A 26,950-nucleotide genomic window follows, 5' to 3' on the forward strand; every position below is an offset into this window, starting at 1 on the left:
CTTTAACTCTTGCAGTGCTGGGCACCCTACCTCAAGGGTGGATTTTTCTATTCAAATCCCTAGAGTTGGACTTGAACCTAATGAGGTGGTTATGAAGCCTTAACCCTTGCAGTGCTGGGGGCCCTACCGCAAGGGTGGATTTTTCTATTCAATTCCCTGGAGTTGGGCTTGAACCTAATGAGGTGGTTATGAATCCTGGTGTACCTGGAGCTCAGCTGATGATGAGGAAGGAGCACATCTAAAGTCATGCCAGGGATGCCTCCCTTCACGTAACGCCTGCAAACCCAATGCGTGACAACAGTCCCCAGTACAACAGCATCAGCACTCGCTGGCACAGTCTGGGAAGGAATTAGTGATCCTCCATCCCTCTGGGATACACATGAGAGAGCTGACTGCCCGCAGCATCGGACACAGTCCCTGCTCCAGGGCAATGCAGCCTTTTCCCCTCCAGCGCACCTAGTGAAAAAAGAGTCTACAGAGCCCTTTGATCTCCCTTCAGGAGAAGAAGAGAAGCCTTGAGAGATGACCTGGTGACACAGAGCACAGCAGGCTGGAGGTGTCGATGCAGGGTTGTCACCCTGCGCCTAGCCGTGCTGCACACCTATGATTCTTGCACTGGTGGTGGCGGTGTTACAATCGGGAGCTGTGAAGGAGGAGGTGCCACTGACAGCACGATTGTCAGGGGTGTGTGTATGAAGGGAGGGTGGGGGGGGGGAGACCCTGATCCTCGAAGGAAAACAAATAGGAAAGAGAGGAAGAGGTCTCTGGGAAGGGAGCACTTTGGATACCTGCTATGGTTTACTTTCATGTCCGTATACGGATGTGTACGCGCTTGCCTATGGAATGCAGGGGATGTAAATGATATTCGCCCCATCGTCTCTTCCAGAGGGGGAATCTGTGGAGGTGACCATCTTTTCCAGCTCGGTCTAAGGTGTATTTGCGTGTTTCTCCTATGGTCGGGGAGCCCGGACCTTCCTATCCCTGACATGAGAAGAGAGTAGAGGGCGGACCTGCTCCATCTCCCCTGCAGTCATCCACTAGAATGGCTCTGTCCCCCAGGAGGTACTGGAGATCGGGCTGCGCTCTCCGTGGTGCTGAAACTGCACGAGCCGCCGCCGCCGCCGCCGCCGCTGCCGCCTCTGCTGGTGCTGTCACCGCTCTGGCCGGAGGCTCCCATAAAGCTGCCATTCCGATGCCGCTGCTGCCTCCGCAATGCTTGCTCCTGGTGCTAGGCTTGGGATTGGGACCGGGCTTGGTGGCTGGATCGAGCGGAACCACAGTCGAACAGCCTACGAACAGCACGTCCTTGTCTATCATGGGCTTGATGCCTCTCAGCGAAACGGTGGCAAAGGGGAATATCGGCAGGGGGATCCTACCCGCCGTGCTTTTGGCTATTGATCAGATCCGCAATGAATCCTTGCTGCATCCCTACGTCCTGGACTTGAAGCTCTATGACACAGCGGTAAGAGGTTCACCTACCTACCTTCCTATAGCTACTCTAGATCCATCCTCAGGCTTTTAGATAATTGAGCAGCCAATTCATTGCTCATTTTCTGATGGTAGTGGGTGTAAAGGTATGTCACCCGAAAATGTCACCACAATAGGAGTTTGCCTTTATTTTATTTATTTATTACAGGTGATTATATAGCATTGTTAATTTACGCAGCGCTTTACATATATATTGTACATTCACAGGAGCTTACAATCTAAGGTCCCTAGCTCACTCACCTTTAGGTGCAGAAGCTAGCCCTTTTTTATATTTGACTGTAGCTGTCATTAACACAGCTGTTTGATTGTGCTGTGATTTTTTTTTTTCCCATAACATAGCAACAAGGCACAATTCCTTGAGTGGGAGTCAATGGGATGATGAAGAGAATGCAGAAATGCAGCTCAGCTCTTCAGTATGTGCTCCCAGCACCATTATGCTGCATAGGTGCATGCCTACCTTTTTCTTGCTGAAGACCTATTTTTGTTAGCATTATCTTGTATTGTACACCTATACGAATAAACCCACCTTGTAGGCTCACTATTTTCATTTCGGATGGTTCTTCTATTCCTTGAAATAAATGCAGTTTAGCTGGTTGAGCAACAGATGCATTTAAAATGTCTCTTATATCAGTCTTTAGCAGGTTCATGCATCTGATATCTTTACCTGGCTTCTGGAATTATTAGGTAGGTTTCATGTTCAAAATGGAATAAGAAAGCTACCCACGATTTACAATGGCCATTGCAGTATCCTTACTGCAAATTATTTCTTCTAGGTGTATATAGCTAGCAAATAGCAATCTCCATCGCTAAGGCTGAGCAACATTTATCTAATGTATCATAAAAAAAAATGTCTAGGGGTATTGATTGTGCAGTCTAGTTAATCCACTATGACGCATGTAAGGAGGTCAAAATAAAGATAGTAGTACATAATAGCTGAAAATCTGCAAACTCAGAATATGTAAATAGGCTGAATAGATTTTTGTCTCATTCTACTAAACATGCTTGGGATGACCCTGTTGATTGTGCAAGTGCCTGAAGATGGCAGTCATTTCTTGTGGAGATGCTTGATACCATTTCCAAGGAAACCTCTTAAATATTTAGCTTGTTTCTGTTGGACTACACGTATACCTTTGTGGGTTATATAAAAAGTCAAACAGTATAAATATTGTCCTTGTCTTAGTGTAATGAATGAAAAAGAACTGTGCTACACATGCGATAGTTACTCCAGCACATGCTACCATATATACTGTATCTACTCATTCATTGAAAAATAATTGATTTGCATTATTCATTATACTTTTTTAGATTTTCCTATTACTTACTATTGTTGGATCCGCTCCCAGTTTTGCACAGTTGTATAATATTTTGATTTGTAATGTAGATGGCTCTAATGAAGTTGGCATTTTCATTTTTTTTTTCAAAATCTTATCCTATCCTTCAAATAAACCTCATATACTAATATATAGCTTGCTATATGGCTGCATTCTGAGTTTCCTAAATAATTATTTACAACATACTGAAAGCAGGTGCTGAAATGGAATTCCTTCCATTTCACTGATTCAAGCTAGTAATTAAAGTAGTAATCAGTAAAAGCATAAGAGTGTTGATTTTTTTTTTTTGGTTGTTTTGTTTTGTTTAGTCTTGGTTAGTTTGGAAACTGCTCTATAGAATAATACTGAGTTTCAGTTTCAAAGTATCTCCTTAGGCCTTTATTAGCAAAGCATTTGATGAAGACCTGAAGATCTGTGTTGCCAAATCTGAAAAATGACCGCTCAGAAATGAAATTTTGGATCTGATTGTTGTTACATTGTAACACAAACTGTTCCAGAAGGTTCCTATCTCAGGCACTAATAATTAAAGTGTATGTATACCTTTTTCCCTTTAGATAGAGTAGGAAGGCTTTAAAACTTGTATCAAGGTATTGTTTGTGTTTGTATCATACTAGAGAGATGTTGCTTCACTTCCTGTTCTATGGACACAACAAGAAATAAGAGAGAATCTCCCCAAAGTGAGGGGAATTCCCATTTTTGACAGTTGTCATGAGAATATTTATGCCAATGAGATGATTTACCTTCACTTCTTGCTGTGGTGACAACTGTACAGTTTAGAACTATCCCTCGCTTTCTGCTTAAGTGGCAATGGCCTGCAGGAGAAATATAGGACCTAATCTGCCCAATGGAGACACACATAGTATGCAATTTGAGGCCTGGTGAATGTGGTTTATGAAAATTGGGGAAAGATGAACAATTGTGTTTTTGCCTATGGCAGCTTCTTAGGTTTCCTGCTACACTGAAAATAATTTAGGAAATCTAATTTGGGACAATACATTTTAAAACATTTTTTCTTTTCTGATAGGGTAATTTTCTAATACAAAATATATAATTGTATTAAAAAAAATTTTGTTTTATGTTTTACATTATTATTTTAAAGTATATGTAAAGAGAGACAATTTTAAAACCTTGCTAAAGTAGGATTGGGTTTATATTACAGTTATTTTCTGAAACATTAGACCTTATTCCTTGTTCAGTCTTTAATTGCAGGATCAAAAAGGTCCTTTAGGTGTTAAGATTTTCCATAATCTGTGCTTATGAATTATATCAAAATACTGAAATGTACTTTTCTCACAACTGATTTACATTAACGGCCCACCAATACTAGAACATAATCTTAATCACATTAAATGGCAAATATAAATTAAAATAAATGCAGGAGTTACCTCACTCTGACTGATTTTAAAATTCAAAACAACATTTGGTAAACACTGTATAGCTTTTGTTTTCTATTATCAGATCAGGAAAGGACTGCAGTAAATATGATCATCAATGAGATTATCTGAAAAAAATATATATATATATATATCTTAATTGAATTGCAGATGTGTTATAATCTGTTTTTGACATCTATGTTTTTTTTTGACATATACAGTATATCTGCAAAAATGACTTCTTTTTTTATTCCATCTTGTATATTCAATTAGACACCAGTATTAGTGCTTGAGACAAATGGTCTCTATATTCCAGACATTTTTGGTTAACTGGAGGAAAAGTAGCTTTTGCTGGATCACTGTACCTTAGTTTGCTTCCTTTTACACTTGCATTGCTAGTGTGCTTCTACCAACCATTTATGGATTAGTGTAGTCTTGTTTTGTAGATGGATACACACCAATAGAGTGAACTTTCCAACTTAAACACACATGCTGGATTTAATAGATAACATTAGTAGTTCATGGAACAGTTTTATGTGTTGCCTGAAATTGCTCTTCAAGGACACCAGTTTTTTTCTTTAATCAACTTTCAGGAACATGATAAATGCTTGGTGGTTGCCACGAAGTCTGACAAGGTCCAATTAATTGACTTCCACTGACTAGTGAGAGAGCAGGCTGGGGAAAGATGTGTCCAGACCCAAAACAGAAGAAATAGCCTGGCCACACACATTGCCCGATCCAAGTGGTTAGCAAGTAAAAGCACCGTGGCTCAATTCATTCAAGCCATGCTCCCAACATGTTTTGCCCACCACGGGGCTTGCAGGACGAAACATGTTGGGGGCATGGCTTGGAAGAATGAAGCTGAGGCTGCTTTTACCTGCTAACCATTCAGGCCAGCCAAGGTGTGTGGCAGCCGGGCTATCTCATCCTATTATTACAGCAAACTTCCAAGAACACTTTTAACCATTCCCATTTGATGGTAAACCAAGCCCACGGTCAGCATAGTAAAAAAAAAAATATTTAATCCACGATTATTTATAAATATAGGTATCAATAGATACAATATTAAAAAGTAAACAATAGGCAGGATTTTTCTGTGTCCAGATTCCATATAAAGTAGAGTTGCACTGGCCAATTTTACCAGGCACAGACTCTCTGAGTGAATCCAGATTAAAGATAAAGAGGTCTGGTGTGTGATCCTGATACAAGAGCAGGTCTGCCTGTTTTAAGCTTGGCAAGCTTGGAAAGTCAGAACATCAGTTCAACCAAGATGAAATCATGTGTATACCAACACCCCCACTTACTATTATTGTACATATTTTTACATGATTCCATGAACATTTTTGAAGTTAAAATTACAATAATAGCTTATTTCATACAGTTTTAAATAAAACAGAGATTAATAAAGTAAAAGATACGTAGAATGTGTGTACATACCACCATAAACTTTATTATGAGGGAGTTAAGAGATGGCAATTTTTATAGGGCAGCAGAGGAAAGATGTTTTTAGTTTCAACAATGTATGATGGTTGTCTCCCATGCCACTACTTTAGGGTGTTTATGAACTTTTGCCTTGTCTTACAGTCTTTCTTCTAGTTAGCATTTACTTAAATTGAAATGATTTAGAATATCCTTTTTTCCTAAAATGTTGGCTGAAATTCACCAAACGATCATTCTGTCTATTTTTATGATGCTAAAATAAAAATGAATTTATTGAACTGGCTTGGTCAAAATTCACAGCAGTTTTGGAGGATATGGTGCTGGCAAAAAATCCATGTATTGCTGCCACCCATGCTTTTAGTAAACAATTAAACCCATTCCTCTAAATGTAAAAAAAAAATAAAAAATCACACAGACATGGTACTAGTTTTAAAATGTATTACTTTAAATATATGTACTAAATAATTGGAAATACATTCCACATTTTCAAGAATTGCTTTTGCTTCCCATATGGTCTCTTTTTCAATAGGAAACCACAGGGTTAAAGTTGGGAGGGAGATAGATTCATATTGAGCTGTTCAGCTGTAGATTGAATTAATTTCTCACAAATCCGTTATAGTAACTGAAGGATGGGATTCTGGGAAATGATCATGCTTTAGTTTCAAAGCACTGACACAAATTAAGCCATTCAAGGTAGTATTGTTAGCAGGGAGTATTGTTAGCAGGGAGTTTTCATTCTCATTAACTATGACATAAGGAAAATGTTCCTATGCTGTACCTTCTAGAGGAGAATAAATATTTATGTTTTATTATATATATAAAACAAACATAAACATTAGTTATAAATGAGTGATGAATTGGCTGAGTTGAGTTCGGTCATCTGGACATAGAATCAGATCAGGCAAATGAGGAGTGGATACTCATTTACTTGCTTTAAGGGTTACTATTTCTGATCTCATGATGAGTAAACTGAATTAATGTATTCACCTGATGTAGTGTGTATTCAGGAGACAGTTCTAGGGCAATGAGTTGTGACAACAGCAAAATTGGCAAGGATGTTGTTTTTCAGATGGGTTGATCATATGTGATGCTGACCTATTTAAAGAATGCATCTAAGAAGTCCAACTTCAGATGAAAGTACTGACTGACTTTTTCAGACTGATTATTAGGATGTTGTACTATGTTCATAGGTTAAAATTCACATGGAAGTTATTTTTGTTTGAGGCAACTAGAAAGCCAGCAAACGTACATTCAATTTAATTATGAACATATTTAGCAAAGGAATGTTGGAAAGATGACAAGACAAAATATTTGTCATGTACATTTTGTAGTCATTTCATTGCTAAATAAAATCATTTAATTAAAAATATTTAATTTCAGCAATTTTTTTTCATTAAAAATAATGAATGAAAACCAACCAGTTGCATTTTATTATCATGATTTTTTATAAAAAAAGCAACTTATCAATTTACTCAAGGTCTACCCCTACAGAGTGCTTTTTAAGAATGCAATGCAGCACAATCTAAACTCAAGGCTTCCTCACTGTTGCTACAGAGGGAATTCCCATGATGTAGACTCTGACGTCACTGGGAACTTTCATAAGCCCCAGAGGCCATCTTGGAGCTGGGCAGAGCTAACCCAGCCCTGCTATGATTTCCTATGCAGAAATTAAAAATACAATATAAAAAACCCTTTCCTTAATAACCCCCATGTTTTCTATAACAATTACAGACCCTCGTGTAAGCCTCTCCAATGTCTTTCAGAATTTTTGCTATCACAAGCCTGTGAAAATGGTATCGTCTGACTAATTCTTGTCCACACAATAATAACTCAATCTTATCCTAATGCTACACTACTGAATTACACAAACCAATTTGTATTTCCTGATTAGGATAACATGTTTTTTTTCAAATGATAAAAAGCTGTCCTAAAATGAAAGGAGAACTCTGGATTAAAACTTTACCAATCTTTACAATTACGTGTGTTTTCTCAGTTGTCAAAAAGCTTTGTTGATTGACTTTTTTTTTGGTAAATATCCGGGGCTGCGGTAATTATGTAGAAGCTGTCTTGGGTGGCAAATATACTTTTCTCAGCATCAGTAGACTGAATTCTGTTCAACCACAGTCTTGCTGACTTGGCCAAATTTTGGTCCATGTATAGCCAACAAAGAGCGGTTAAGAGGGTCTTGCTAGGCAATGCGACATCAATTTTATCTCACCTACCACTGACTTAAAAAGGTGTCCACCTCTTCATGTTGTTAGAGAATCTGGCTACTAAATTCTTTCCTGTCCAGTTGAATTTGACATGCTAACCTTGGTCCATAAAGTTTGGAGCATTCCTGAAAGTAGTATTTTAAGCTTGATCCTAAGTCACAAACCTGTTTTCATTCTAAAATAAAATAGTTATAATGTCAAACATTAAAAAAAAAGAATTTTTTTTAAAAGTACTACTTATGTAATATAACTATGTTAAGTTCTTTTGTGAATTATCAGTTATTGTTAAGCAATTAAAGTAACACATTTATTCTGTCTTCCCAAAACTACAGTTTGTCAGTAATTGAAATTTGCAGTTAAAATAAAAACTGCCTAAGCTAATAGTGGATTAAACTGCGTAAGCAAATAACAGATTTAAGTTATTCATATGACCTTCACTGTGTTATAGTATATTCTGCTAGTTAATCAATATCTTTCCATTAGTATTTAACTTATGTTCAATATTTCACTAATAATACACACAAGGATACTGTAACATTATTAATTATTAACAGTTGCCTAAATTTGGGAATTGGTATGATATTTTCCACATGAAAAAGCTCAGTTTTAAACATTTTTGTGAATAAAGATTTATCAAATTTATATAAATAAAAGCAATGTATTTCAGCTGATTGAAGGCACATTGCACTGTACATTATACATAGCGATATAGAACACTGCTGGTAACAACATATTTTGTATGGTGCGTGCAGGTTTGTAAGATGTACATATGTTTATATATATTTGTTCTAGAATTTGAGTGTGCTTATAGCTTTGTGATTGTTCCTTGTTGACTAAAATCATACAATATCTTAACTATGGTAACTAATGATAAACCACAAATGCATACCTGCTTTAGCAGGCCTAGGGCAGCAGCCATCATCATAAGAACTGGAAAGATCATGTTACCCAACACAATGTCTACTTTTAATGGAAGGTGTCTTTTTATATGTTACTGAGTAAAGATGGCTTCCTTCTACTCCACATGCCATGTTTCGTGCTGGTTAAAAAAAAAAAACCTCTTTTGTGCATTAACTAATTACTGCATTAAATAATTTCAAATGGGTAACTGAAGTAATCAGTGTAAGACTGTGGAATTCTTACAAGATTTCAGTGGAATTCATAACACTGAATCAAAAGTAAACACTGGGACCCTGTGTTCCACAGCAGTTAACTTTAATTAAATTGTTTTCTAGTGTATTGTAATGGACAAACAGTTAAAACAAACACAATTATTACTGTTGTCTGAATTTTAGGTAAGTCCACAGGTACATAAACACTTGCTGTGAACCCATACACAAAAGACATTGGTGCTTTTCACACTGATCCGGAGTGCTTCTCTAGAAGCGCGGGTGCAGCACAGTGTACCCGCGGTTTTTGTGTGGGTTAGCTGAGCTTTTCCATTGACTTCTATTATTATGGATATAATAGAAGTCTACTGCAAATGTGCTAAAATTAAGTATATCATATGCTTTCCAAAAGTATTAACACAAGTGCAATGGCACATGCCAATGAGTATATTGCACTAAGCTTTATAGAAACCGCATTACAGGAGCATATCGCATCATTGTGCATTAACCCTTTGTTTGGGATTAAATAAAGTGGCTCATGTGTAGACAAGCCCTGTGATTTTTAATCACTGATAGAATTTACGTTTTTCATATTTAGGCAAAATCATATACCAATCTAACCATGTATGAAAAAATGATTAAAACTAAAATAATTAATGCGCACGTCATCAGGTACAATGCAATAGAAGGCTAATAGCTCTGAATTTTACTGAATGGTTTTGGACAGCTCAGAGCCCAAAGCAGCAGAGCCTGAAGCTTTTCAAAGTGAGGTATTAAGAAAGTTATCCACCTTATTTCTCCAGCCATTGACTTAACAAGCATTTACAATCTGCAGTGTGAGTGGGGGGATTTTTGTGTCATTCCCAGAGTTGGGCTTTATTGCCAAATATTCTTCATTCATCTTTGGTTGTGCCATCAGACAACAAAATAAGAAAAGCGCAAGAAAAAAAGATGCTATCTTGTAAGTGATATAACATTTGTGAAAATGAAAGCTGTAGACATGTTGAGAAAGTAAACATGTATCCATTCTTAATAGAGATGTGCACAACGGAAAAATTCATTTCATTTTGTTTCTGTTTCATTAAAGAAATCTTTTTGTTTTGTCATATTTGTTAGAATTATTAATTTTCCGAACGATTTGTTATTTCAGTAGAGTATATATTCGTTATTCTGAATCAGTTTGTATTTTTGGAAACTGTTATTCTTTTGTTACTTTGGAAGATTGGCAATATACGTAATTAATTAATACATATCTTTTTATTATGTTATTAAGCTGAGTTCATTTCCCCATTCCCAACTGACTGACTTTGTTGGGCCGTGCACATAACAATTAAACAAATGGTCTCGCAAGTTCAACCCCAATACAAAAAGAATCTTATTAGAATATTTCCACTGCACTCACCAGAATAAAAATAAACGGATCCGAATCCATTCGGATCATTCATTATGTTATCTTACTTTGGATGCTTTAAACATCAAACAAAAGGCCCACACTATCAAATCATGTCATTCAAATGAAACAAATGAATGTGAATTAATTTGTTGTTTTGATTACAATCTATTTCAAAATAGTTGAAATTCGTTACTACATTTGAATCTCTGAATATCCAAATTTCATCCAAATTTTGATTCGTAACGAAAAGAACAGCACATGTTTAATGTGTTTTCTACTCCTTTTATCTCAGTTTTTTCAGGTTTACTGAGATGAAAAAGAGTAATATGCATTAGCTTCTAATAACCAGTGGTGTATTTAAGTTTCGTGCTGCCCTAGGCAACACAAAAATTGCCCCCCACGGAGAGACCCTGACTCCGACCAGCACCCCCTCCCCCACGAAGAGAGCCTGACATTGACCAACAACACCCCAGCCCCCACCAGAGAGAGCCTTCCACTACCACCTTCCCCCATACACTGGCAACCCCCCCCCTACCCTCGGAGAAGACACTCACCTTCACAGCTTCGGACATCCGTGGGAACAAGAGTCAGGCTCAGCATTCATCATCAAGCAACCCACAGCCTCTCTCAGATCCCACCTGGTCCCCATGCTGCGTGTGTCCCTTCTTCCATCCCTTCTTTTGGGGGGCGGCATTGCCCCCTGAAAAATGCCGCTGCCCCCTGAAAGATGCTGCTGCCCCCCCTGAAAAATGCCACCCTAGGCAAATGCCTTGTTTGCCTTGTGGTAAATATGCCCCTGCTAATAACCTATTACAATTCATATATATTATTCATATGTATTGTCACATATTACATCATATTTGACATAATCAACTGTATGTAGCTTATGGTAATTTGTACTTTGAAAGTTTGATTTTTTTTAAAGCCCTCCAACTGGCATTCCACTCTCCAGTGTGCCTCAGTGGTCAGTAAGTTCAATCTTAATTGTAGCTGGTAGGACTTAACAATGAAACAGGGGAATCAGAAAGCAAAGTAAAACTAAATTTAGAGGTACAGAAGTTTTTATTTTGGCTATTAAAGGTAATAGCAGGCATTTTGTGGTGTCTTCTTCACTTAAAGTGGTTGTAAAGGCTGAATGTTTTTTACCTTAAATGATAACTTCACCTTTCATAATATGTTACGTTACACTCATATTCAGGGTGTAACATGTTAACGTTACGGTCAGACCGGCCCCCGCTTCCCCTGCTCCCTCACTTTGACAGCAAGCAGGGGATCTTCTCCCCCCACGCTAGCTGTCAAATTAAAAAAAATGTGGCTGTGTAGGGCTCCACCCAGCCGCATCACTCATTCACTGTGTGCCATGAATGAGAACCTACAAGTTTTGACAGTGGCTGTCGGCTTGTAGTTCTCAATGAACTACCAGAGCGCTGTGGAGCACTGTGGTAGTTCATTAAGTCTTTCTGACAGTATATCTGCTTGCCAATACATCCTATACTGACAGATCTGCTGATCACTGGTGCAATGGTTTACAGGCTCCTGCAACAAAAAAAAATTAAATGCACATTTTTTTTTATAAAGGTGAACCTATCCTTTAATGCATTCTCTGTATTAGGGTAAAAAACCTTCAGTGTGCATCCCCCCTCCAGCCCCCCTTTATACTTCTCCTAATCTCGATCCAGCATTGTGCACAAGAGCATAGGCTCTCTTGGCTCTCACCCTCCTTATAGGCTCAGAGACAACAGTGGGAGCTGTTGGCTCCCACTGCTGTCAATCATAGCCAGTAAGGAGGAGGTGGGGGGTAGGGCCAATCCAAGATCTGCATGTCTATAGACTTGAGAGCGAGCCTGCATGAGTGTGCCCTTAGCAAGTGGCTTACTATGGTAAGCACTCGGAAGGGGGGAAGAGCCAGGAGCCAGGAGCACCAGTGGGGGGCCGCAGAAGAGGAGGTTCAGGGCTGCTCTGTGCAGAAAGCAGGTGAGTATAACATGTTTGTAACGTTTTACAAAATAACATGTGATCCTTTACAAACACTTTGAGTACCAGCCTGTAATATCCTTAAGTTAACCAGGGCATTTTTTCAGTTTCCAGCTAAGTGACTGGCAATTGTCTTTGGGTGATATTTTTTTTTTACTATAAAAAGGGAAAAGACCAAAAATGTTCGAATGAAAAAAAGTTTTTCCTAAAATAAAAATGCTGGGAGAGTAAAAAAAAAACCCAAAATGACGCCACAACAGATGCCCAATCGTACTTACATAAACACATAGAAAAGTGATGGCAGAAAAAGATCAAGTGGTCCATTGAGTCTGCCCCTTTTTTTTGGGGGGGGGGGGCATGTCTGAACATAGATCTATGCTTGTCCCAAGCATGTTTAAAGCTATTTACTGTTGACTGGCTTACTACCTCTGCTGGAAGTTTATTCCAAGTATCAACTACTCTTTCAGTAAAATAGTACTTTCTGAGATTAGTTGTGAGCGTTCCTCCAGTTAGTTTAAGGCCATGTCCCCTGTTCTTGATTTTGATTTCATGTTGAAAATACTGCCGTGCTGAACCTTATTCACTCCCTTGATGTATTTAAAGTCATGTCTCCCCTTTCCCTTCTTTTCTCCAGACTGTACATGTTGAGTTCCTGAAGTCACTCTTGATATGTTTTATCCCCCACACCTTTCACCAATGTTGTTACCCATCTCTGGACTCATTCTATCTTATCAATATCTTTTTGTAAGTGAGGTCTCCAGAACTAGACACAGTATTCTAAATGAAGTCTAACTAAAGATCTATATAGGGGAAGCAGGACCTCCTTCCTCCTGCTGTTGAGCCCTCTAGTGATCCGTCCTAAAATTTTATTCACTTTCCCCACTGCCTGGCCACACTGTTTGCTCATTTTGCAATCATCTGAAATAAGTACCCCCAAGTCCTTTTCCTCTGTAGTGCTGACCAACAATGTACCCCACATGTTGTACTCTCAAGGGATTCTTTTTCCCTAGGTGCAGTATTTTACATTTAGAAATACTGAACTGCAATTTCCACTTTTTTTTTACCAATCTTCCGGCAATGTCAAATCATATTCCATGTTACATATGCCTCCAGGGATATCAATCTTATTGCACACCTTTGTGTCATCAGCAAAAAGACATGCCACACCCAACAAACCTTTAGTTATATTACTTATATATAGATAAAATATAACAGGGTCTAGTACAGAGCCTTATGGTACACCACTAGTGACTGGTCTCTGTTCCAAGTGAACCCCATTTACAACCACACTCTGGTATCTATCTTTTAGTTGGCTGCATATCCACCCAACCACCATAACCACCCAAGGGCTAAGTCCTAGCTTGTACAACTTTTGTATTAGATCATTATGTGGAACTGTATCAAATACCTTGATGAAATCAAGATATAGTCAAACAATCCTTATAATCCTCAGATTAGTCTGACATGATCTGCACTCAGTAAAGCTATGCTGCTTTGGATCCAGCAAGTTGTGTGGTTTTAAGTGATCAATGATCCTCCTTTTCAGGAGTGATTCCATTAACTAGACTAACTGATGTTAAACTCACTGGCCTGTAATTGCCAGCTTCTACCTTGCAGTCCTTCTTGTGGATATGTACAATATTAGCTGTCCTCCAGTCATGGGGAACTTCTCCTGTTAGAAAAGATTGATTAAAAATATCAGTTAAGGGTCCAATAACTATACCTCAAAGTTCTCTTAGAACTGTGGGATGAATACCATCAGGACCCATTACTTTATTAATCTTTTACAGAGCCATCTGCTACCTGTCTCCGGAAATCCTAAAAATGAACCACCATTACTAGAACCAATATGATTTTCCAATTTAATATTGTTTGTATAATTTATTTCTGAGACAACAGAGAAAACATGATTTTTTAAGTGGTTTGCTAAATCCAGGTCTTCCTTAACATAAGTGTGCCCAGTTTTCATTTTTGTTATCCCATTATCATTTTTTCTTTCTATCACTAATGTACCTGAAAAAAGTTTTATCTCCTTTCTTAATAGATTTAGCAATTTCCTGTCTGTGCCTTGGCAGCTATGATATGTGTTTGGCCTCCTTTTGTCTATTCTTATACTCTTCTCTGTCAGCTACACCTCCTGAATCTCCTATATGCTGATTTTTTTTTCCTTTACTATCCTATTTATCACTTTAGTGAACCATATTGTTTTGTTCTTCTGTTTATTCTTGCTAATTTGCCTGATATATAATCTAGTTGCCTCCAGGATGGTAGACTTTAACAGTGCCCAATTATTACTTACTCCTGTCATTTTACTCCAATCTTTCTATTCATTTTTTAGAAATTCACCCATTTCAGCTAAATTCATCTTTTTGAAATCTAAAACGTTTGTTTTTGTATATGATTTTTCAGTTTTTTATTTTAACATCAAACCAAAGACATTGGTTATCACTAGAACCCAAATTTTCTCCCACCTCAACATTAGACAGTTGATCCCTATTTGTCAGTATTAGATCTAGAATATGATCACCTTGGGTTGGAATTTTTACTAACTGTTTTAGAGAAACCCCATTCAGTACTTCCATTACATCCCTGCTCCTGCTTGTAATAGCAGTTTGAGAGTTAATGTCATACTTTTGATTGACGAGATAACTTTATTACTTTGCCATTTATAAATAGCACTGGGCAAATAACCATCCAACACTTTACTGTTTTTATACATATATCAGTGCAGCAGTGGTTAAGAAAGGAGAAATGATTTGCTTTTAAAAGCTTAAAATGGGCCACATTTTGACTTTAAGAGCATGTAGTTATTCCACAGACTACTTAAAGATATAAATTGTGCATCCCAGTAACATACGTACTATTTATAACACATAAAATTGTCAATTTTTGTTTGTTTTAACATAATTATACCATATTGGCTTTTTGAAAAAGTATTGGTAGTGTTGTTTTATACAAGTATATAAAAGCTTCAAATATTTGATGGCAACTCGTAGCAAGAAGTGTTAAGAACATTTTAAAAAAGTGACATGATTTATAGCTAATGGCTTATGTACTTAACCCAGAAATGTACAGATTTGCACCCTGTAAAAATTAGCTTTTCAGCGTAAATTTTCACAAGCAATTAAACTGACTAAGGGTATGTTAATAAATGTCACTTTATTGTATGTGGCACTTTGACAACATTTCTGTGTTTTCTGTTTACTGTGGACATTTAGCACATGCTCTGTTTAGAGGTATTTAAACAATTTAGGAATAAATTATTTAGCAATTTTTCAGAAATATGCAAATGTACAGAACTGTAGGTATTTACATAGTCAATCAGACTAAAAAAAAGGCACATGTCATCTGGATGCAACCTGTCACAAACACCAGCAATTTCGGTCAAAGAAGGCAATGCAAAATTCAGTTGCCAATTTTGCACTACAAACTGCCAATACACTGAATAAGATATAGCATGAACAATATGAGTTAATGGTAAAAGAAAACAAAAAATCTATTTTTAAGTTATAGGATCTGATTTTGGCATATACACTGAGAGATATGTGTACCTCAAAATCCTCAGACTTAAAAATATCCCCTTGTATGTTTATAGCCTGCCTCGCCGCTGGCTATCCCCTCTTCAGTCCATCCTGAATACGGCTGCCAGACTCATTCACCTTTCCAACCGCTCCATCTCCGCCACCCCCCTCTGCCAATCCCTCCACTGGCTTGCAATTGCGCAACGGATCAAATTCAAAATCCTAACACTGTCGTACAAAGCTGTCCACCATACTGCCCCGAACTACATCACTGACCTAATATCCAAGTACCGCCCAACACGCACACTCCGCTCCTCACAAGACCTCCTTCTCTCTAGTTCCCTGGTCTCCTCCTCCCATGCCCGCCTCCAGGACTTCTCCAGGGTGTCACCCATCCTCTGGAACTCCCTGCCCCAACCCATCAGATTATCACCTACTCTCCTCTCCTTAAGGTGCACCCTGAAAACCCATCTCTTCAGGGAAGCCTACCCCACCCCCTGCTAACTTGCCGACCTCCTCCACTCTTCCTACCACTCCATCCCCCACAGCTATCTCCTCCTGTGCCACCATCCCCTCCCTCCTAGATTGTAAGCTCAAAAGAGCAGGGCCCTCAATCCCCTCATGTTTTGCATTGTATTGGTATTGTTCTGTCACATGTTCTGTCCCCCTTTGTAATGTACAGCGCTGAGCGAACTATTGGCGCTTTATAAATACTGTATAATAATAATAATAAGAGTTTGATGAACTGTATGAATCCAATATGCTTTGTAAACCACTATATTTGTTTTGTACACAATAGCTTATAGATCAAATAAATACTTCTGTATTGCATGGTTCTGCTGCTTTACCTGATGTTCGGTGGGAGTTCTGCACACCTAGCAGGATATTAGCACTGAAATAATGTTGAACCCCACTGAAGTCTAATCGAACTGAATATTTTTATTTTTTGCAAGCTTTTCCTAAAAAATAGGGCATGGGGAGCTGGGCACTGCAATGGGGACTTATACCAATGCAAATAAATGTTTCAATACCATTCTGTGGGTAGAAGGTCTTTTAATGCATCCTAAAATGTAATATTATGATACACATATATTTTAAATCAGATTTTTAATTCTTAAAAAACATAATATCCAGACTGTATTCCTAATATAAGATTCTGGTACAATATTTTAAGAGGGACCTCTCTCCATTTTTTTAAAAAGGGTATGGGGTTCCCCTTAAAAGCCAGTGCAGCCAAGAAAGGTAGGACAGCGTGTGTGCACCCCCTTCTCTCTGAACTCTATCAGGCCGGATACCTTCAACATCAAACACCCTACAACATCACCCAGGGTTTCAGACAGTGAACAGGCGAAATATATTCAGTTTGTTTGGCTGTTCTCTAAAATGTGAACAGGCTGAGATCAGATCAAACTCGCTGATTCGTGTCTGCCAGATGGTTGGCAGAAGGGAGGGCACACAATGCACACAACATTCAGCTCTATGAGAATAGAGAATAGGTGGTTGCTATAATGCTGTGCTATAACTCCCTCATGGCAATGCTCATAAATTGGGATTTAGCCTGGGGTGGAGCTGACAGTCAGAACAAACAGACATAAACATGTATTTTCATTGTATAGCGGAGCTACAGATCAGAATGGGACCTAGTGCAATATACACTTGGTCCCCTGAGGGATTTAACAAGCACTAATGACAGAAAGAGTGGTATGCTATAAACTACATGCCAATAACTGTAAATATGTGTTAATAAACTAATATTGCAATTACTATGCCTTATAAAGCATCTTAGCATATTTAAAAGAATTTAATACTAAAGAAGAACAATAAATGCTTTTACTACAGATCATAATAAAAAAAGAAAAGCAAAATATTTTAGCATACTCGGTTGTAGATATGTACAGAAAATAGATAAATAAAAATCTTGTTAAAATGCCCTTGTATAACTGAACTAGCTTGTTATAAATCTGCATAAATATCCATATTTCATAAAAGTGATTTGTATTCCAAGTTATATTGGCTGAATTGCTTTGACACTAACAGCTGATCACAATAATACAGAAAAGCTATTACAGCACTAATTTTGGCAGAATATGTTAGCATAAATGGAAATTGTCAAAGGATTCTGTTATATTTAATATATAAATTTGATACTATAGAGTAGAAATGTTATATATAAACTGTGTATATATACAGTTAGGTCCATATATATTTGGACACAGGCACACTTTTCATACTTTTGGCTCTGTATGCCACCAGAATAAATTAGAATGAAACAATCCAAAGGAATTTGAAGTGCAGACTTTAATTCAAGGGATTGAACATAAATATCAAGTACAAATTTTAGGAACTGCAACATTTTTTATAGTCCCTCCATTTTCAGGGACTCAAATGTAATTGGCCAAATTACTATACTCTTAAATAATTGTTAATTTTTAACAGTTTGTTGAGAATCCTTTACTGGCAATGACTACCTGAATTCTGGAACCCATGGACATGATCAAAGACTGAGTTTCCTCCTTTCTGATGCTTTGCCAGGCTCTAGCTGCAGCTGTCTTCAGTTGTTCTTTGTTTGTGAGTCTTTCTGCCTTTAGTTTTGCCTTCAGCAAGTAAAGTGCATGCTCAATTGTGTTGAGATCAGGTGATTGACTCGGAAATTGCAGAATTTTCCACTTCTTTTCCTTCAAAAGCTCCTGGGTTGCTTTTGCAATGTTTTTTGGAACATTGTCCATCTGTACTGGGAAGCTCCATCCAATCAGCTTTGCTGCATTTGGCTGAATCTGGGCTGAAAGTATATCTCTAAACACTGCAGAATTCATCCGGCTGCTTCTGTCTTCTTTCACATCACCAATAAACACCAATGATCCAATGCCACTGGAAGCCATGCATGCCCATGCCATCACACTGCCTCCATATTGTTTTACAGATGAGGTATGCATTGGATCATGAGCTGTTCCAAGCCTTCTCCACACTTTTTCTTCCTGTCATTCTGGTACAGATTAATCTTAGTTTCATTCATCCAAAGAATGCTTTTCCAGAACTTGTTTGACCTTTTTAGATGGATTTTTGGCAAAGTCTAATCTGGCTTTTCTTTTCCTTAGGCTTATGAATGGTTTGCACCTTGTGGTAAATCCTCTCTATTTGCTCTTGTGAAGTCTTCTCTTGATTGTAGACCTTGACAATGATACGCTCACCTCGTGGAGAGTGTCCTTCACTTGTCTGGATGTTGTGAATGGGTTTTTCTTTACCATAGAGAGGATCGTGTGATTATCCACCACTGTTGTCTTCTGTGCACGTCCATGCCTTTTTATGTTGCTGAGCTCACCAATGCGTTCTTCTTTCCTCAGAATGTACCAAACTGTTGATTTAGCCATTCCTAAAGTTGCTGCTGTCTCTCTGATAGATTTGTTTCATTTTTGAAGCCTTACAATGGCCTGTTTCACTTGCATGGACAGCTCCTTTGAACGCATAATGTAGAGTCACAGCAATAGATTCCAAATGCAACTACCACACTTGGAATCAACTCCTTAACTGCTTAATTGATGAAGAAATAATGAACGGGTAGCCCACACCTGGCCATGAAACAACTTTTGATTCAATTGTCCAATTACTTTTGGTCCTTTGAAAAAGGGGAGATGGCTACTCTTAAGAACTGTAATTTCTAAACCCTTCCTCCAAGTTGGATGTACATATCCTCAAATTAAACCTGAGAGTGTGCACTTTCAGCCCATATCCTTTACATAACTATAGCTTGAATATGTTTTGGTAAATACCTGAAAAAACTAAAATTGTGCCTGTATATAAATATATATGGACCTAACTGTATTATATTTAATGCTCTTTAAGCACAGTAATATATCTAATAATATTTATTTAAAATTCTAATATTCCCTCTTGTTTCTGTTCTTTCAGTGTGATGAGATGTCAGTTGTAGAGTGCACTTAATGCATTCTGTTATACATGTACATCAGTTATCACTCTGCTGTTCTATATTATTGGTATCTATTTTAAATATCTTCAGTTTATATAGCTGTTTAGTAGAGACTAAAAATTGCAAAATAGCAAACAGTATAAAGGCATTTATTTGTTTTTACAAATGTTTAGTTTTTTGTTTGCACAGCAGGAGTTTAGGAATTCCTAATTAGAGTCATTAGTGATGTCCACAGGAGGCATTAGTGTTATGTAAAATGGAGTTTAAGATTTAAACTGAGCCACAAGCCATATTTACTTTAAAAGGAATGTATGTATATACAGGACAGTGAACAGAGAATGGCCATTTGGTAACTGATATTTTATATATATTTTCAAAAATGACAATGCAGATTTACTATATTGTCTGATTTTATTGTACAGCTACTCACAAAATTAAGCTTGGGACTGTGAATGGTAAGGTAGACAATAACAAGACAGTGATTATGACCTACAGACCTTACAACTGAGTGGCTAAAAGTATGGTGCGTAAACAAAAAGATTTTCAGGATATAGAAGGATGCATTATATTTATATATTACAGTATATAGCCACATACAGCTATATTCATAAGAGGGTAGGGAAATAAAAAAGGCAATGGCTGAAAGTTGGCCTAAATCTAGTAATCTGGAGAAAGTGAAGTGATTTCATTAGCTCATAACACTGGGCAACAAAGATTTTGCTTCCTGAACACTTTTTGTTGCATCTACGTTTTTGTCTGATAATCATAAAAATAACCTGTAATTTAACTTATTGCATACTGTTTTATAGATATCTTCTGGTTTTGTAATTTGCAATACCTGGTGGCTGTGCTGCACACATAAAAGAAACATATGCAAATATGGATCTGTTGTTAAAGCACATCCAGTACACTAAATACAACTGGAATATATGCGGAGATCTAAATGTAGTAGCTCTGCTGCTTGGAATGCAGCTTGGAAATACCAAGTAAATGCTGTTACATATGTGAATGGGACAGCCATGCAAGAAATTTACATTACATTAAAAAGAAATAGCCATTCTGAAAGGATATAATTCCAGCACGGAAAAACATTGCACATGAACCACTTGTTGACCCAACAAAGATATTTTTGCCTCCCCTTCACTTAAAACTTGCACTTATGAAAATCTTTGTGAAAGAGATGGACAAGGAAGGTTTCACTATTTGAGAAGGATTTTTAGAAGAGTAACTGATGCCAAGATTAAGGAAGTCATTATCATTGGTCCACAGATCAGATACATCAATAAAGTGATTGTAAAGACTCAAGGTTTCATACCTTCATGCATTCTATGCACGAAGATAAAAAAGTTCTGTGTGCAGCAGCCCCCTCAGCTCCCCCCCCAGTACTTACCTGATACCCATCGTGATCCAGCAACATACATGAGATCCTCAGCTTTCTAGGGACTCTCCCTTCTCATTGGCTGGGACAGCAGCGGGAGCCATTGTCTCCTGCTGCTGTCAGTCACAGCCAGCCAGCCGATGATGATTGAGAGGGGGCAGGACTGAGCTGCTGCTCTGATGTGAATGGACATGCGGAGCAGCAACTCACGAGCAAGCTTGCTCAGGTGCTCCCATAGCAAGTTGCTTTGTTTGGGGGCACTTGGCAGCTGTGAGGGGCTGTGAGGAGCATGACAGGAGACACAAAAAGAAGAGGATCGGGCTGCTCTGTGCAAAACCATTGCACAGAGCAAGTATGACGTCTGGTTTTTTTTTTGCCTTTAATATCAATTTAATGGTAAGAGATTCAAAAGACTCTTAGTAGGGCCAGAGAAAAATCACCTGTAAAGCATTCAAGAATGTCATTGAGATTTTTTTTACGACTACAGAGCAACAAGTTAAATTCAGCTGGTTGAAAAATGTCTTACAGCCTACAAGACCATGAAGTGCCACATGTCACTGAAGAGTTATTTTCTGCATTCACACTTGAACTTCATCCCCCAAAAATCTAGGTGTAGTCAGGTGTAGGTGTAGTCTAGGTGTAGTCAGTAATGGACATGGTGAAAGGTTTCACCAGGACATTGCCACAACTGAAAAACGTCATCAGGGTAACTGGCGGCCCTCACTGCTGGCTGACTATTGTTGGGCCCTGCAGTAAGATGCATCGGACACTGAGCATAGTTGAAAATCAGCAGCAAAACACTTGTAGCCCTGTTGAATTCATGCAGCATGTCAGAAACATTATGTATTTAAACATATAATTATTTATTGTAAGATTGTAACCTCGAAAGAGTAGGGCCCTCGAACCCCTTGTGTATCGCATTGTATTGTTTTCGTACTGTCGCATGTTCTGTCTCCCATTGTAATGTACAGCACTGAGCAAACTGTTGGCGCTTTATAAATACTGAATAATAATAATAATAATAATTAAAAGCTAATTTCATATTTACCACGATTCTTATGTGATACAGTTATTTTGAAATTATATTTGTGTTCAGTTTGAAAGGGCTTATCATAATCACCAAAGGTGTTTCATGAAGCAAAAGCTTTGAAATACTTTTTGTCTGGTGTAATCAGTACTAAACTCACATTGCAACAATTATATAAATATTAAAACCTGTGAATTAGTACTTACCTTTTTATTTTTCTATACTATTGTATATTTTGTCACAGCGGTGCATATTGATAGCTGCTAATAAACCATGATTTAATTAACACTTCAAGTTTGGTTAGCAGGTCCCTTTCTTAAAGTAAACTAACATTTCCTAGAAATAAAATGCTATTCAAGGCTTCTTTAAATGCTGAATTTAAATGGCGAGAATTTACTAAAACTGGTACACACAGAATCTGATGCAGCTGTGCAAGGTAGCCAATCAGCTTTTAACTTCAGCTTGTTCAGTTGAGCTTTGACAATAAAACCTTGAAGCTGATTGGTTAAAATGCACAGCTCCTCCAGATTCTGTGTGCACCAGTTTTAGTAAATCTACCCCAATGAGTCAAGGTATGGACAACTAGCCAAACAATGTGTTGAAGGGTAAGATCAGCCAGTATGGACATTGAAGTTCCCTAATAGTCACATGACCAAGTGCCTAGGCTGTCCGACATGTAAACAGCACTGAAGTGAACCTGGAGTAACACGATTCTAGCGCTTTTATGTTCCTATTAACTATCCCTACCAGAAACTCTAGTTCAACTCTATCATTTGAGTACACATTCAGTTTAATATTTGAAGAATTCTAAAGTACTCTGAACCTCGGATAGTCTGCTGGGGCTTTTCTGTGTGTCTGCAGAAACTGCAAATTTATTTTCCTTCTGATAGTCTCACAGGAGGCTGAACTACTATAAAGAAGACCTGCCAACTCTTGCAAAGGACCGATTGAGAAGTGACAATACCTATCCCAGGCCCTGCTGTCCGGTCTCACACAGTGACCTAGTGACAAACCCAAAGATAAAAGAAATACAGAATTTCATGCTTGGCCACTGTTAATCTTTTCAGACACTCAATGTAAATGTTAATTGGGGCTCCAATATTATTTAATACTAATGCCTAAAATAAATGCAGATGTCTTAACTTGTGGGCATTAAGCTCTTTCTAGCTAGTAAATGCATCAAGGCAGTTATTCATTTAGAGAGATGATTGAAAAAGATATGAAAAAAATAAGCATCTTGAGTTAGAGTTAGGGCTGGGCTCTCTGTAAAGCCGTCAGACCAGTAGCGCTTGCTTCTTCTGTTATTCTTGATGTAATGGCAGTGATTTAACCTCTGCCTGCCTGGCCTATGGCCGAATGGCAGCCGGGAAAAACCCCTACCTTTCCAGGTGGACGCCATATGGAGTCCTTTTGGGCATGCACAGTTTGCGTGCCTGCAGAGCCACGCAGCGGTACGATCTGTCACCGGCCGTGTACCTCGGACACGGCCGATGACAGATCTGAGTACCGGCCCTGTTGCCGGTACCATGTGACCTACTGTGACCAATCACAGCAGGTCACATGACAGTTGTATACAATGGATGGCTTCATTCATGCCATCCATTGTATACAAGTGTGTCTAGCTGTGAATGGTCACAGCGATCACATAAACAAGCTGGGCCAATCACAGCCCAGCTGTGTCATGTAATTAGCCATAGCCAAATCACAGCTAAGCACAAAAAAAAAAACCCTGAATGAATCGATGTCACTCAGGTAAATGCTTGCTTATACCAAAGTAATTCTTTGCTATAAGCAAATTGTGTAAAAAAAAAAAATACTGATTACTTCCCCAAAGTAGTACAATGTTACTATGGTAACATTGTACTACTTTGGTCATAGTGAAATATGAAAACAAATCTTTAAAAAAAAGAAACAAAATGTAATAAAAAATTTTTAAATAATTAAAAAAATTATAATTTTTTTTTCATACTGTCACCAGTCAGTGTCCCTGAGTGAAAATATTTTTTTAATTTTTTCATTTTCCGAAAAATTATGACAAAAAAAATACAGCTTCAAAAAACTTGCCATGCCTCTTATGAAGTACGTCGGACTGTCTACTCTGCAAAAAGGGGTTATTTGGAGGATATCTGTACTGTTCTAACATTCTTGGCCCTCAAGAAATTAGATTGGCTGTCAGTACTTCAGGATTGATCAGTATTCAGATATATCCCATAGTTTGTGAACTCTATAACTTTCCTACAAACTAAAAAATACATCCTAATTTGGGTTATTTTCACCAAAGACATGTAGCAGAATACATCTCGGCCTAAATTTATGAAGAACAATTATTTATTTGCAAACTTTTATAACAGAAACAAAGAAAAACGTGTTTTTTTTTCAAAATGTTCAGTTTTTTTTTTGTAAGTTTAGCAAAAAAGAAAAATCCCAGTGGTGATTAAATACCACCAAAAGAAAGTTCTAGTTGTGTGAAGAAAATGATAACATTTTAGTTTGGGTACAATGTTGTATGACCGCGTAATTGTCATTCAAAGTGTGAGAGCGCTGAAACCTGAAAAATGGCCTGGGCAGGAAGGGGGTAAAAGTGCCCGGTATGGAAGAGGTTAAAATATATATTTTTATTATCTTGCAAAGTCAACTTAGTTCTGAATTTCACTGTAATTGTTTATGCATAATTGACAGAGGGCAAATGTAGCTTTTTATTTATTTATTGTAAGCTTAGCAATTAGAAATGTTTTTATGCATAGCACTAGGAAATGACGTCATTGTGATCAGCAATTTAGGCTTCATACATATTACATCATAAAGCAGGTACTGTATATTTCAAAAGAATATTAGCCGGCATTTTCTGTTGATTTGATAACTTTGATTAGTGATTGTTATTGAATAATGTGGGATTTAATTTGCTTTTAGTTAAGAATAATATTCTCACTTTAATAAAGCAACCAATATATGAAGTCTTTAGCCATTGTGCAAAGTATAACCCCACATTAACAGACTCACTGAAAGTTATATAACAGCAAGGTGTTCATTGACAGCACTTCTGTCACTGTGTTTATCTATAGCCACGGATTTGTTGAACAGGTTTACTATCCACTGCAGTTGCCAGCTCTGGTGAGCTCTGAGAGCTCTTTATCCCTTAATAACAGTCATCCCTTTCTCAGACACACATAGAAGACGATGTTGACAGGCAGCTCCAACTTCCAAGGCTTTCATAATGAACATTCCAGGGAAGGAGGGCGACATGGTGACTTGGAAGAAGGAGAGGGGAATTTTTGGAATATATTTACTGTTTATGGTACCTTTCTCCAGTGAATTAAATCCTGTAGGTTTATCAATTCTTGGGCTCCTGCCTATTACTCGCTTCATAGGCCCAGCAAATCTTACCGCAGGTGTCCTGCCTGCCATTCAGCTAGCCTTGGAACACTTAATCAGCCATCCCAGCATCCTAAAGGATTATGAACTGCAGTTAACATTTACAGATACACAGGTAAAGTAAATATGCAATTATTCACAATATCTTATTGTTACATGCAATCATTTTTTTTAATAAGGTACAGTTCTAAATATTTCTCAGAATTTCTGCTCAAGTGAACATATTCTTCAATGCTGTAGGTTTACTGAAGGGTGAAAAGTAGTGTTTATTACTAACTTAGCATAATAATAGCTCAGCTCTTTGCAGGCCTTAACAGAGACAACCAATGCAAAGCTTCAGGGCAAAACTCAACTATGAATGTAATCTTTGGGAAAATGGAACTGTGCAGATTTGTATATATGTTTTTAGAGTGTGAACACTTTTGGATGCTTGATTTAATTTCCTGTTTAATGGAGAAAATATAATCATTTGAGATGCACACTTTGTGAGGTTATTTCTGCTCAGAAAAGTGGATATAGGTTTTAAGTTAATATTCAATTCTTTATAAAATTAATATATAATTTTCATTTATATAACATCATTCTGTATACATTGGATATGAATAGAGTTTTTATACATGCATGCAACATATTGTCATTTGACATGTGGTTTTTATATTTGCTGAGAGATATACAGTTGATCAGGGGCGGACTGACCATTTGGAAACTCGGGCACTGCCCGAGGGCTCAGGGTCAGTAGGGGGCCCCATGAGATGCCCCTGGTACATTTTTCATAGGCTTTTTTGAGTTTGGGCAAGCACACAGGGGCCCCATGATCCCCTATTGTCCAGGGGCCCCATGAGTTGTCAGTCCGCCCTGCAGTTGATTATTCAACCTTGGCTGACTTGGATTTGTTGATTGTGGTACAGGGGCGGACTGACCATTTGGAAACTCGGGCACTGCCTGAGGGCCTGGGGTCAGTAGGGGGCCCCATGAGATGGCCCTGGTACCTTTTTCATAGGCTTTTTTGAGCTTGGGCAAGGAGTTGTCAGTCCCCCCCTGTTGTGGTACAGTATTCATGCTTTCACCTTACAAATAAGTAATAATTAAATTAAACAACATATTTAGAACTTAATTTATGCAGAACATATCTTATGTCATGGAGGCTATTTACAAACAAGATGGGAGGTGTAGTGGCCTTTATTTTTGCTGTCTACAGACCCATTGAATGTGAAAGCCCTGTTTCACTTTCTTACTGACCATATAAATAGAGGAGAAAATCTAATTCAAGTCTAGCTGATAGAAACATCATATGTAATACTGCGTAATCCTTGATAAATGAGGTACTCTTTCACCAGTCATAAGTTGTTCAATGATGTGCCAACAATTGGGTTTTATTTTAGTTCTGATTGTTATGTGCTGTGGAG

General features: G+C 37.9%; 1 protein-coding gene across 2 annotated transcripts in view; it reads left to right on the plus strand.

Annotated features, from left to right (window-relative positions):
* Window positions 1–727: 727 nt before the first annotated feature.
* The window catches only part of GABBR2 (gamma-aminobutyric acid type B receptor subunit 2), an 810,498-nt gene continuing 784,275 nt past the window's right edge, over window positions 728–26,950 (plus strand). For both annotated transcript variants that reach the window (XM_089687541.1, XM_089687542.1), the window contains exon 1: window positions 728–1,462. In XM_089687541.1, the coding sequence (XP_089543667.1) occupies window positions 1,043–1,462 (420 nt within the window). In that variant the 5' untranslated portion in view covers window positions 728–1,042. The remainder of the gene's footprint in view (window positions 1,463–26,950) is intronic.

Source organism: Staurois parvus, unplaced genomic scaffold (genome assembly GCF_062004578.1).
Source record: "Staurois parvus isolate SC_StPar_1 unplaced genomic scaffold, SC_StPar_1.0 ptg000429l, whole genome shotgun sequence".
Lineage (NCBI taxonomy): Eukaryota > Metazoa > Chordata > Amphibia > Anura > Ranidae > Staurois > Staurois parvus.